Genomic DNA, 15,135 nt, shown 5'->3' on the forward strand with positions numbered 1-15,135 from the left:
AGTAGCAATGGATTGCACGCTGTTTACAAAAACAGTGGCATTTTCACAACATCTGTATTCTACAATCTGTTGTCCAGTAATTACAGGGAAAAAGTGGGTTTTAAGATATATAAATTACTTTTAAATTATTTATTTCTGACCCTTATGGATAGATTGTGTGGCAGATGGTTTCCCCTACCCTTAATATCTTTGTAATAGGCCACTCTAGATTAGAGTGCTTAGCAACATAAAACCACAGGGTACTTACAATGATGATGTAAGGATGCTGTCTGCTGGATGAAACCTTATGCTATCATTTAATATTCACCTAATTTTAAGAACATATTCTCTTTAATTAATCTTGCACACGATAGGCAATCGACATCTTAATAGTAGAAAGGAGAGACCCCAGGTTTTATTATGATTTCTGAAAATGTATTGGTTTAATTCAGAGAAAAAGACTTTGACATTCAGGTCTGAAAAACTGAATGATGTAAATGTTTTTGGTTAAAGTTTACAATCAATTATTCCATTCTTCATCTCTCATTTAACTTTATAGGTCAAGTAATGCCTAAAATAATGTATCATTTAAGAGGTGATTAACAGCAGCTAATAATTACACTCAGTATCAAACATATAGGTCTTTTTGTTTTAAAATACCAACACCATGCACTCATACAAGATACGCTATCTTCTGCACAAGCCTCTTCGAGAAAATACAGACCTAATTCAAATATAAAAAAGTAAACAGGGTTCATGGAGAGGAACAAATCATACCTTTCCTCATTTCTACACTGGAAGCATTTGACTGCTGAACTTGCCACCAGAGCTTTGTTTCCTAATTAACAGGACTGATATGTTTTCACCTTTAAAGGCCTTACAGCTCCCCAGAGTAATCAATCTACTGCAGCTCAATTACTGCACCAAGCACACACCACAGCCAGTGAAGGAGACTTGAACGACTGCAGCAGGAGCGGAAAGATATGAATATGCATAAACTCTAAGTGGGTGATCGAATCATCACAGAGGGTCATGAGAATTTGCAGCAAAATAATGAGAAGAATTAATCATTGCAGATTCACAAGGCACTTAGGAAGTGAGTTCGTTTTTCAAACGCGCGCTAGAGTTGAGGAGAAAAATTGGCTTTCAGCCAGCTACAAATCGATTCAAATTCCTCAGAAACTTAAGTTTTCAATGTAAGAAAAAAAAATTCAAACTTATCTTGGTTTCTGATAACACACTAATTACTGTAATGGCCTCATACATGGGCCTACTGAAAGGTGCAAGTCAAAAACTTTGGGAATTCACACAGCTGGAACCTGTGAGGATACTTGCTTGCTTCTATTTTAGGGGGACATTAAACAGAACTTGAAGTCTTAAAAATGTGTTATGATAACTTCATGTAAACAAGCACTTAACAATTGGCACTTCTAACAGTTCTAGAATATGTTGGCTAAGTATACCTAGGTTCTTAGAATTAATTTCATGAGAATTACATTAGATCTATAAAAATTACTTTAGACCAACATAGCGAGAATTTTAACAGACTACAAACTAACACAACTGAGTATAAAATATCTTCTGGATGCTACACTCAAGAACAGACCACTGCATGAATGTACCTTATCCTCACAAAAAATAGACTGCACTGGAAAGCATAGCATGATTTAGCAACGCTCAATTCCTGCCCCCCCTCCCCCAGCTGTTACACATGTACTGTACAAAGCAAAAAAGCACACCGAGTTCAGTACAGTCTATTTTAACATTAAACATATTGCCTAAGAAACCGTTGATCTGAAAAAATCCAAATATCCCATTCATCTCAGTTCTATCATTTCAGTTGTCTGGAAAGTACATAATTTGCCTACCACATTCCCATCCGTGATTCTGGTGCACCACCTATAAGTGTTAAAACAGCACCGTACTGTTATTCTGCATGGCAAAATGCCAGGCTGCACTGGGTCACATATAAATAATTCCTATTTGAAAACAATGGTTTGACAAGAATATAGCACATAATAAATCTACCTCATGTTTTCTTCAGTTGGTATGGATTCTGAAAAATTACTACTAATCAGCCATGAAAGGAGACTTGCATCCCTTGAGACTTCCATTTTTTTCTTGCATCCATGTATTTTAAGTTAGCTTACGCTTCAAAGTGTAAGTGGACTCAAAATAACCACCTGAGAACTTTATTGAAAACAGCAGCCTCCTTGCTTTAAGAATATCACATCAAATTTTGGCATTGCACGCTACTGCCCCAATTAGCAAGGACAAGAAGGTGAACTTGCTATAATTGACTACTTCCAAAAATCTCTTTTAATACTGCACGTTCTAACTCTTATCTGGAACATGCAGTATACTATAAACTCTCAATTATTTATGGGCAGTTTATCCTATTTGCAGATTAACTGAGCCATGGATGCAGAAAGACAGAGCGGTTTCCCCTCAAATCCAGTTTGGATTTATTAGACCATGTGCAGGGGACTGCAAGAACACAGCTGTAGCACTTCTCACGCCAACTTGGATCCAGGTGCAGTTTAGCCACTTCCACACAACACAAGACCTCGACCAGTAAGCCCACACAGGCTCGGCTGGCTGCCTACCAAGCCTACTGCAGTCGCACTGTACATTCCCGTAATGCTGCTGTTACTAAAGATACTCAAGCCACTTCCACCCCAAATCAACTCAGGTCCAGGTTTATTTTCACCTCCCCAGGAAAGGCAGTACCAGATATAGGGACATGGTTTAGTAGTGGGCAGGTATGGTTGGGCTCAATGATCTTAAAGGTCTTTTCCAACCAAATGATTCTATGATTCCATCTGAATTTATACTCAAGTCACCTGGAAAACGGCAAGGTCCTGGTACACAGTACCTCCATTACTCATAAGAAGGGGAGAGAGAGAGAGACTTTTGCAAAACCAGTATGTTAGACTTCCAAATATAAAAATTCTAGACTGCGTTTCAGGAAAATTAAAGAAAACAATGTAACGTCAAGAAAAGGTCTACATTTAATGTTTAACTCTTGGTTTTAATCTTTCTAAATCACATATTATTGATGCTTTTACATGAGACTACTGAATGTATCTGTACCACAGCATTAAAAAAAATGTTGTATACAAAGTTATTCAGTGATTTGTTTTCATATAGCATCTTTTTCAGTTGTGGTCACATTATGACTAGGTTCTCAAATAACAGTAATACTCTGCCGAGGAAAATTATATTCCCATACAAGTGGGAAAGTGAGTCTTGTAAGATGTGATCTGCCTGTTGTGTCACACCTGCACCTACTGCAAAGCTAGTGAAGGAGGTTTTTGACTCCAAATATACCAGTGTAATACCACTTTAGATGATCTGTATAAAGAGTTTCCTAGATCTTATTGCTACGTGGGGATCGAAAAGTCAAGTCTCACAATGTTCACCTCAAAAAAAAAAAAACCACAAACCCTCAAAACCCCAACTACCAAGCAGTACAGATGCTGCATTTAAGATAAATTAATCCTAAAGACATGAACACAGAATTAAATCAACTTTGACATCCATTTTATGGATGACAAAGTCAACAAGTAATGTAGGTTTACCACCCTTGAGACAAAAATGGGAAGAATGAATTCTGTAACTAGTAAAAACACCATAGGAAGTAAGGGAGCAAGTTACCAATACCTCTGTCTTACGGAAGTTGTAAGCAGGAGTAATAATAAGCTAAAGGCACCAGACTGCAAGTTACAGAACAGCTACATTTAGTTTTCACTTGGCAGGTGTCAATAACGTCACTTCTCTTTCTCAGAATGCTAACGCCACGCTGAGTATTTGCACACTTAACTGCAAGCTGAACATAACAGGAAAAATGTAAATGGATCACTGATACTTCTTAAAACTCAGATTTTACAAGTTCACCTTTGCTTCAAGTCAGAATATTATCAGGTTCTGCCCTGCCAGCTCATGTAACATGCTGCCCTCTGGTGGCAATATGAAAGTTAAATTTAGTGCCTTGAAATACAAATTGGGCAGTCATAATTTCTGAATGCTTTCTTAGAATTAAATGAAGAATGCTTAAAGGTTAAATATCTCACAAATTCTGGAGTGTGACCCTACCTCTGTGGTCAGCCAACAGCTAGAATTTCCTCCCCCTTCACAATTTCCTGTCTTATCTTTAAGCAGTAAGACACAATATAGTTAGGTTACTCCAGTATTAAAGAATGAATTTGGAAACAGTAACAACATGGATCACAAATGGATTCATCCCTAGAGCATTCATCATCCCAGTGTATAAGTGGTGCCGGACGGCCACTTAATAGAGCGAGATCCCAAACCTCTGAGCAGCTGTTTTATGCACAGTAAGAAAATACTTTTTACAACCAAATGATCCTTCAGAAAGAAGCCTAGGTCACTAAAGGGGCTACAGAGGAGTTAATTATCAAGCACCAGGACGGTGCTCTATAATGAACCTACACCTCAAAAAGCACCCCAACACATCCGTTGTTATTTTTGAAGTAAAGGTGCACAGGGACAAAACAGAACTTGACAGCAATTTGTTGATATGCATCAACTGAAGTGCAATCTTTCTGACAAACTTATTGGGAATATGCACATTACTGCACATTACTAGAGCTCAAAGTGTCTCGAGAAGTCCTGCAGCTGCTGTTGAACAGTTAGAAAGGACAGAGCACCCAAGGAAAAAAGAAGATAAAACCCCCCAGCACTAAGGATCCATCTCTCCATCAGACTCCACAGCTCATGCAGGCAGCTATATCACACTTCTCATGCTCTTCGATAAAGCTTGGAACCCTCGATTAACTGAGACTTTTTATTCTGATTACACCTTGGGATGCCCAGAAGCCCCAAGAACTGTGGCAGAGCCAGTGCTCCTCACTGCGCAGCTGGGGCATGGTCCAAGGGTTTGCCACAAGGACGTAAAAGCTGTGAATCTTTGCTGGAGCCACGTGTCCTGCTCCTTCTCTCTCCCACAGCTGAACCAACCGACATGAGCCTCACCTCTCTATTTTCTCATGGGAGAAAAAGTGCCAGCTTCACAGAGCTGAAAGGTCACAGAACTTTGATTTCAAGGAACCTGAAGGAATACTGATTTTGATAGAAGCTAAGATAAATATAACTGTTGGGGTTTTTTTTAAAGACTCTCACAAACTAGAAATCCTGCTCTTTTGCAAGTTCTAGTCAGATTATGTCTTGTGTGTCACTTCGCCTTACTATGAAAGGTATTAACATCCTAGGATTTTCAAGTTTTATTAATTAAATCCTTGCTAACTGTATTACCAGGTCAAACAACTGTTTGTTTACCTGCAATTAGTTGTGCTTAGGGAAGGGACATAAACACTTCTAAAAATCAGTTCAAATTTGGAAGCTGCTAAGGATCTCATATTTCCATGAGATTTTCATTTTTACCCTTCAAGGCCATCTTCCTTCCCTTATCTGTGACCAAGTAGTGCTGCTGTTCAAGCTACAGGGGTTTTGAATATTCATTATCCACTTAAGCAAAAGTATGAAAGAAACCGCCTGAAGAGAAAATAAAGTTACAGCTGGAACAAAACCATTGAATGACCATCCAGCTACATGTAGCAGAAGTGCTCCACTGCTCAGTCAAAACCGTTAAGTCTATTCAGATTTAGTCCTAAATAATGAATCCATTATTGAATTTATCTATGTGCAGACAACTTGGAATAACAAAGACAATATTCTTTTAAGATGAAAGCCTGGCATGGGCCTATATAATCCCCTCCATATGGGAAACAACTTACTAAAACCAACTCCCACACCAGGAATCAGTGATACGCTAGTACAACTCAAGTGAGATCAGCTTCTGGACAGCGATGGTGTCTAGTACTGGTTTGACCAGAATCCAGAAAACTTTTCTTTAAGGCTGATCACATTAATCATTATTAAAAGTAGCTGTATGGAGTGCAAGACGAATGCACAAAGTTATTCCAGCTTCCCAAGTACAGCTAGGTATCTTTATTTCTTGAGAATCAGTGCATGTAAGTGGATTCAAACAAGCGATATTCCAGGGACACAAAGATAAGTATTGTGTGCTGTAGGAGGCTCCATGGTCACCCTGAGTTCACGCAGATGATTCTATTCTGCCCCTGCAAGTGTTAGACGTTACCCAAACAGAAACCACTCAGCAAGCTCTGAACTGCATGTTTCAGATAAGACTGCAATTAACAGTCATACACTGTTGTTGAACTACCAATGAAAAAAACAAATGTGATAAAATTGTTAATGTCTCTTGCAAATGAGAGAAAAAATTCTTAAGTATTATGCGTAGTTTTAATGCAAGGTAGGAAAATAACTGATGTTACGATTAAAACAAGTGCGAAGATGCTTGAGGTTTGGACCTCAGACTTGAGCGCAAACAAGTGAAAAGCCTACTAATAGGCATCACAGTCTTTTCTTCGAAAAAAAGGATTACGTAAGTAACATTAAATTCTGCAAACAGTACTTCAGAGCATACACCCTTCCATCCACAATTCTAAAAAGTAGAACAGGTATGATAACCAAGATTCTACAAGTTAACACTAGATTACTTTCAGCATGCATTAAAAACAAGTTCAATGTTTCAGGTCAAATTTAACTATGCATTCTACTGGAAGAAATCCAACAGCCATGCTCAGGGCATACATTACTGAACATCTCCAAAACATAGTTGAGATTTTTTTTTTTTCTTACACAGAATTGTAAAGAAAAAAATGCACTAGTGATACTAGCTTAGAAATCACTGAAGAAAAAAGCACAGCAATTCAGTTACATTTTGACAGTTGGCTATCTCGATAGCTTTAGACAGAGGCTAGAAGGAACTCAACGACAACAAAAAACCTGTTTAAGTAAGTATGATACCACTGAAGAGACTAGTTTAACTGCCTTGCACAGCAGTCAAGTTATAACCCTGTGCTTAACTGCCTCCCCACCCCCAGTAATCCTTCTATCCTCCCAATGATTCAGAAACTCTTTTCACCCATTCCATATTAAACATGATGATTTCACTCTGTTACCACCCTGAATTCTTAGAAGCTTCCGCAGAAACTACAAAGGAAGAGCCTACATCTATTTCCCGCTCCAACTATCAATTACCTATTGTGCAAACAGGGTATAAACATCCCCTAACAGCCTTCCACAAGACAAACAGGATATTCTCCACTCCTAAACATTTCTACCCAAGGTGTAGGTTCCAAGACACAATCCCAAAGAACACTATGAACATTTCTAAACTGTCTTAAGATCCAAGCACTGAAGAAGCCAATGTACTGCTATGGCTAGAGATTGACTAAGGCATTAACAGTGGTGGAAATAAGGTTTAAACAAGGGAAACAGCTTAAATAACATTAGCAACAGAAGCAGATTTGTTCTTATATAGAAACTGCTGAAGACTCCACCATTAGCTTGCAAACATCTACAACAGACATTTATGACACAAGGTAAGATAAATTTGGGTCAGAAACAACGTCAAACTGATAAAAACAAAGTCTAGAGGCTTGTCTTCTCACTTTTGACAGAGAAACATATACTTTCAACTAGAGAGATGAAAAAAATCCATTAGGCAAAAGGTCTCCTCTGGCCATTTAACTGTTGTACAACACAGGAGAGACACTCCCACGTGCTGCTGTGTTTTAGTATTACATCTGCATAAAATGCAAGTAGTCTACGCTGAACGGCACTGACTAGGACCGTAAGACTTCCGTGGCTATCTGCATGTGCTTTGCAATGGAGATCTGTCCATTAACTTATGTAGCACAACCCGTTTGTAATGCCACGTTGCCCCTCCTGAATTCCCCAGTGACAAGAACTTGTCATTCAGCGTGCAAGAGCCACACGGTTACTAGCCCTGTTGCTGCAGGGCCAGGTATTGTTGTCTCTAGTCTACGTCCAGACTAAATTTAAGAGCTGCATGCCAGATCTGTAGATGCTGTAGAAATGCCCCTACTAAAGTAGCACTAACTGTGCAGGATGGAGAACAATAGAGTAATCATACAGCTAATAGTGTCTCAAGCATAATTAAAATGGATAAAAAGCACTCGCTACAGTTTCTTTACACCTGTAGGACTCAAGCTGTACAGTGGTGAGACTTACTGATGTCAACCAAAAGATATGATATAGAGAAATCCATCTTCTATAAACTAAAGAGACTTGAAGATGCAGTGAGCAGTTCAAAAAAAAGATCAGACTGCAATAACTTTGCTTTTTTACAAAGCAAAGTCATTTGATTCAGAACACTTCTGAAATTATTTTAATTTTTTCCATGAAGGATTACATCAGAAGGTTTTAGAACTGCCTGAGAAGTTTCCCTTACTACTTCAGAAATTACTGATACAAGCAGCCATACTAACGATGATGAGCTTACCCCATTTTCTACTCTAAAACATGCATTAAAGTATTTTTGTTAAAATAAACAAACAAATTTCTGGAAAGTAGTATTTCGAGCAGCCTTGTATGTTTAAAACGAGGTAGACTGCTTCCACATACTGAGGTAGGCTACAAGGACTACAGGATTCAAGTGGCTGGAGGAAGGGCTTCCAAGATGAACAATCCAGGATGATTACTTCTAAACACTTAACAGTTTTGACTCTTTTTGCCATAAGTACTTTTGCCTCAGATTCAGAAAGCAAAGTTTGAGAACCAGCTGTGTAATGAGAAAAAAAACGTTTAGTCCACAAAACAAGTTTGGCCAGGAAAAATGGATATTCTTCCTAATTCTACATTGGACAGATATCTCAAAGTTGGATCTAACTATTTCTCTTAAATGGGTGGAAGAATAGTTTAAGCCCTATTACTGGATATTGCATAGCTTCTTTGTTGTCACTTTTCCTAGCAATCTCACTTACATTACTTCCTTCAATACCCAGAAATACACTTCCATTACTACTTTGTTATGTATAGCAACCACTAAGCAATGCAACATAGGTGCAAATGCAGCAGGCCAAGGCTTTATTAGTCAACTACATGATCCCTGTATGGTAAAATCCCTCTTTTGGGAAAGAGAAAACAAGATACCAGTTGTTATCTGGGAATGTTCTAGCCTGTTGTATCTATGCATTTCCATTTGTGTATGTGCACAGGCCTTACAGTAAAATGTCTTTTTCCAAAGCACCCATTTTGACAAACATTCCCTATTGATGGGTAAGGACAGAAGGCTGATAACTGAATTAAAAATAAATCTTAAACATTAGTTTTACCATTCCATAAGACTTTGTTAAATACAGAGTTCAGAAAAGAACAGAGGATGATAGGAGCAAATAATTCTGTGCTGGTTCTGGCTGGGACAGAGTTAATTTTCTTCATAGCAGCCAGTATGGGGTTATGTTTTGGATTTGTGCTGGAAACAGGGTTGATAACACAGGGATGTTTTTGTTATTGCTGAGCAGTGCTTGCAGAGTCAAGGTGTCTTCGGCTTCTCACCCCACCCCACCAGTGAGTGGGCTGGGGGTGCACAAGAAGTTGGTAAGGGAGACGCAGCCAGGACAGCTGACCCCAACTGACCAAGGAGATAACCCATACCATATGACATCACACTCTGCAATAGAAAGCTGGGGGAAGGAGGAGGAAGGCAGGGACATTTGGAGTAACAGCGTTAGTCTTCCCAAGTAGCCATTATGTGTGATGGAGCCCTGCTTTCCCAGAGATGGCTGAACACCTGCCTGCCAATGGGAAGCAGGGAATGAATTCCTTGTTTTGCCTTGCTTGCACACATGGCTTTTCTTTTACCTATTAAACTGTCTTTATCTCAACCCACAAGTTTTCTCACTTCTACTCTTCTGATTCTCCCCCCCACCCCCCCCCGGGGGTGGGGAGAGGGTGAGCAAACAGCTGCGTGGGGCTTAGTTTCCAGCTGGGGTTAAACCATGACAAATTCTTAGATATTTCTGAAGCTGTTTTCATGTGAACTTTTGTTTGCGTACGTCTTTGCTCTTATCTAGTTAGAAACTACATCTATCATTTTGTCCTGGAGCTATATCCTTGTATCAATCAAAATCACCTGCTCTTTCAACACTGCTGATGCTATATCTTACACAGACATGTTTGACTAAGTATTTCTACAGGTATCCTGGCACTGCAATGGTTAACTACATAAGCCATGCATGATACACTATAGTCACCAGTGATTTATCAGCATGGATTAAAAATGCTGCTAAGTAATTATGGGGATATTTCTTCCCCCCAAATCCCACAGTTTTTTTGTTTGTTACTCTTGGTATAACTTTTCAAAAAACAGTAAATGTTTCAAAACTAGAAGGCTTTACCACTAAAAGAATACCTTGGTTATCCACCATTTTGCATTTAGAACAATTTTGGAAAAGAGTAAGGGCAGATCATGTAGCATGAGAAGCTGAACTACGTCATGATGCTATAAAAAAAGATTAGTAAATGACAATGTATAAACTGAGTATGGGCCTGAAAGATGCATGAAGCAACCTTTCTGCTTTACATCACACAAACGTCTCAGCTGGAGCTCTTTGTCCACCACTGTACTGTGTCTGGCTAGGATGGAGTTAGTTTTCTTTACAGAAGCCTGTATGGTGCTGTGTTTTGGACTTGTGACTAACACACCAGTTAGCTACTGATAAGCAATGCTTGCACAGCGTTAAGTTTTTCAGTTTCTTACTCTGCCTCCTGCAGTCATTAAGCTTGGGGTAGGCAAAATCTGTGGGGGGCAGAGGTGGGACACAGCCAGGACAGCTAACCAGAATTGGCCTAAGGGTATTTCATATTATATGACATCATGCTTAACAATAAAAACCAAAGGGCAGTCTTTCCAAATTAGCTGTTGCTCAGAAGACTGGCTGGGAATCAATCCATTTGTGGGAAGCTGATTAAACTCTCTCAGCCCCTGAGTTTTTCCTCACTTTGGCTCTTTCTGGTTCCTTTCCCCATCCCACTGGACAAGAGAGTGAGCAAGCAACTGGAGGGGCTCTTAGTTGCTGGCTGAGGTCAACCCATCACAACCACACTTCAAGAAAGGCATGCAGTAAATCAAGGTGAGATATGCAAGAACTCACATATGTCCAGAAATGTGAACTATAAGCAAAACTTCAAAAGACTTAAGTTCTTTACACTAAAGTAGCAAAGACTGAAAAACTTATTCAAGTACATAGCAGACTACAGCAACCAAGATAACAACCTCTTCAGCAGCTCTGTAGAGGACAGAAAAACAAATTGTGTGCATGAATTGCAGCAAAGAAGATTTGTGCTACGTAGCGGAGGGGAAAGATGACAACAATACAAATACCAAAACATTGCGACAGATTGCTCTGAAGAGCTTATGAAATATCAGAGGTCTTTAGAACAGGTTAGATTGACATCTGCCAAGGACACCAATAGCTTGGATTGCTTTGGACTAGCAAATCTATCCTAGTTTTACTTTTCAGATTTCATGACACACAGAAGTACCCATTTCTCTGATCAAATATTTTAAAAAAGAACAAGTATACTAGAGTGTCAACAATATAATTAGTGCCATGCAATCAGACACAGCGTAGACACTGTTTGTCTTGTAATATAAATTAAAGAGTAGTTAATTCAAGTCAAGTAATCCAAAAGCTAGAGGAATAGTATCTGTACAAGTAACAAAGTGCAATTCGAAGCAACTGTCTTACAAAAATACCAGTGTTAAGCAAAGTTACCTCCTCTACATTGGAAGCAGTTTTGGCAGATGTCTCCATAAAGATAAGTCCATGCTCTCGTGCAAATGCTTCACCTTCCTCTTTCTTGACTTCTCGTCTAGATTCTAAATCACTAAGATGGAAAAAAGTAAGTTAGTTGCATGATCTAACCTGACGATGTAAATACTATTCTTCAGAGAGATGCTTATAAGCCAAGAGCCCTCATTACAGCCTTATATGTACATATGAGTATCTACTCTAGCCCTTACATAAAGCAGAATTACTGCAAACCTTGCACTTACAGTACATGGAGTAGCCACAGACATTCACACTTGCCTGAGCTATCAATCCTAGCTGACATAGATCTTATCAAAGACTTCATGGAATGGCTTTCAATAGGATGCATGTATCTAGCTATTCCTTGAATGCTAACTTTAGACATTGTCATCTTGGGTAAATATGTACCAATCCACACTGTGAAGCTGAATTGATAAGGGAGTTTTACAGAAGATTTCTTAATGATATTAAGAAGTAATTTTTAAAATAAGAGTTCATTTTTTCTATTCAGTAACAAAAACTTCATACAGTCAATTTCTGTTCTGTTCTGATAAAGACACTTAAAAGTTATTTTGAACTACATTCGCTGTTCTTCCAACAAGCTAGCATTTAGGTTTTGAAACTCCAGGCCTAGCTCTCTAACAGCAGCAGAACGTGAATTGACTGTTACACTATCTCTTGTTTCTTGCTTTCCAAGTAGTTTAGATGAAAGCTAAATATTACACAAAAGAACAGGAAAAAAAGCCCTCTTCAACTGGATGACTAAAGACTAATCTGCTTCTGTAAGCCATATAGACACGTAAATATTTTACTTTTTAAAGCTTCTTTAGAAACAAGGAGTACACAGTTTCTGTTCTTCTTTGTAAGTATATTACATCTTGAGCAATAACAATGCTACATTTATACATAAATATAATATATTTAAATAAAGTTTCATTTAAGTTGTGCATGTAAAAATACCTTCTTAGACGCACATTTTTTAAACTAAACAGCATGCAAATACAGAGGTTTAATTTGCAGCCAGAATACCAGTAAAAAGTACCATACTGGGCTTCAGTGCTGCCATACATGTGTTTTAAAAATAAAACAGTACTCACTGTGGCATCTATTTTGCAGCAAAGCAGGTTTTTGTTATTTTTACAACTACATGCTAGCTCAGATGAGTTATAGGGTCAAGACAATTCAGCACATCATTTAAACATGGAGCATTTGAAGATAAGGATACAAGAAATGTCTTCTCAAACATTGTTAAACTTGATGTTCATTATATGTAAGCATTCCCAGTATCTCAGCCTCAGGCTTAAGATATCTTAACAAGGTGTTCATTCTCATGTCCCTGAAATAGCTATCTGACATTGTATTCCTGAGCTTGAGCAACATCTTTATTTTCTACTACCATCCTACCCTCAAAAATATCTTACTTAAAACCTTGATTCACTACAGTGTTATCTCTATGATAGACCAGAAATAAACAACTCTTTTGACTTGAAATAGTGCATCAAAAACTGCAGTGATAACCCAGTCAAAACTCACTACTGGTATCTAAACATATTCTTAAAGAGCTTTAACTGCTTCTACTAACCACAGTTGTCTTCCTCTCTCCATTCCAATAATTCGAGGCATTTGGTCTTACTAGATCAATATAGCTATGTTTTGTTCTGGAAAGAAGATTAAGTACAGTATTTGTCATGTTTTAAGGCTAGTATTTGTAATGTTTTCAAAAAAACAGCTATTATATTTCAGCTTAAATTCTCAACACTCTTCAAATCCAGCGATAAGTCAGTACTACAAACATATACCAAGTGCACTTTTGGGACTCATAAGAACAAAATTCATTCCTTCAAAAATATTGTGCTAGTGTCCATGTTCTTCCTTCCACCCATGCCCTACTGTAAGAACTCCTGTAACGCACTTTCAGGCTAATGCAATATATTTGAAGGAGTTTCTTTCTCATCCTCCTCTTTGAGGCTTGAAAACAATCCCCTCTAAAAAGCTTCTTTAAGAACTTTTACTTCGCATAGCGCCTTAATCTGTAACTTAAAATACATAATTTTTTTATTGTTTGAATAAAACCTAGTTGTAACTGGGAATTACTGAACTAGCTGCAAGTAGCATATTATAACATACAATCATGTGGTACAGTCTGCATCAGCAGAATGCAAGGCACAAAAATTTAGTTTAACAGCTAAGAATAATCACAAATAGTTACAGATGTCAACTAAGTATGCAAACTTAAGTAGTACTTATCTCAAGTAAACAGTACACTTTACTGTTTCTCTCAGTGTCATATTTTTACTCACATAAACATAAGAACAGTTGGTCAGGGACATCACGGGCTTACTAAAGCTTCATTTAATAAAAGAGATTACATTTTTATATTAATTTGTGACTACTATGCTTATCACATTCCTCAATTAAAAAGAACATCGTTAGTAATTTTCCAGATTATATATAAAAATGTGGATAAGCTTCACAATTACTTAATGCTTAACATGTTTTTCAGAGAGAGGTAGAGGGTGGGGGGAAGAGGGAAGAAAACAGAAGGAGGAAGAAGAAAAGAAGAGGTGAACAGACCAGAGCAGCAAAACCCAACTCTCTTTACCATAAGGCTGTTTCTCACTAGTATCTAAGAAATTATCTGTCTGTTCATTAAATTTTAAGGGACAAGCATCCACACCGTTATTTCAGCTGGCGTCTTTACCTTCAAGAATTGCTGAGGCATGGAGACAAGTTAAGGTCAATTAGGCAAAGGCCCATAACTAATGGGTTATTAAATTCCGAGATGATGCTTTTGGTATTTGGAAAAGCCCTACATACTGGAAAAAAACCTAGACATAATGCTACAGTTCACTGGATCAAGAACGAGAGAAATTACAGATGAACTTAATGTATTCATTGATGTGTTTTTGTAAAGACCTTCAATACTGATCACAGTCTCAGCATCAATAGGGAACCATTTTAGAACTCTGGACAGTCTAGATGATGAGAAGACCAAGTCAATAATAGTTTACAAATTGAGTAACATACTTTGTGCTGGTTTTGGCTGGGACATTGTTACTTTTCTTCATAGTAGCCAGCATGGGGCTATGCTTTGGATTTGTGCTGGAAACGTGTTTGATAATACAGGGATGTTTTCATTCCTGTTGAGCAGTGCTTACGCAGAGTCAAGGTCTCTTCTGCTTCTCACTGCCCCCCCCCCCCCCCCCCACCAGCAAGTAGGCTGCAGATGCAGAAGAAGCTGGGAGGGGGCACAGCCGGGACAGCTGACCCCAATTGACCAAAGGATATCCCATACCATATGTTGTCATGCTCAGCATGTAAAGCTGCGGGAAGAAGGGGGGGATGTTCGGAGCGATGACGTTTGTCTTCCCAAGTAACTGTTAATGTGTGATGGAGCCCTGCTTTCCTGGAGGTGCCTGCCAATGGGGAGCAGGGAATGAATTCCTTGTTTTGCTTTGCTTGCACACGTGGCTATTGCTTTACCTATTAA

The 15,135-nt window shown here is 38.5% G+C and overlaps 1 protein-coding gene across 1 annotated transcript in view; it reads right to left on the bottom strand.

The window, feature by feature from the left end:
• The window catches only part of RAB2A (RAB2A, member RAS oncogene family), a 47,242-nt gene that overhangs the window by 3,712 nt on the left and 28,395 nt on the right, over positions 1-15,135 (bottom strand). Inside the window, exon 6 of the mRNA XM_035895869.1 lies at positions 11,610-11,721. Within this exon, the coding sequence (XP_035751762.1) occupies positions 11,610-11,721 (112 nt within the window). The remainder of the gene's footprint in view (positions 1-11,609; positions 11,722-15,135) is intronic.

Source organism: Egretta garzetta, unplaced genomic scaffold (assembly GCF_000687185.1).
Source record: "Egretta garzetta isolate BGI_Z169 unplaced genomic scaffold, ASM68718v1 scaffold340, whole genome shotgun sequence".
Lineage (NCBI taxonomy): Eukaryota > Metazoa > Chordata > Aves > Pelecaniformes > Ardeidae > Egretta > Egretta garzetta.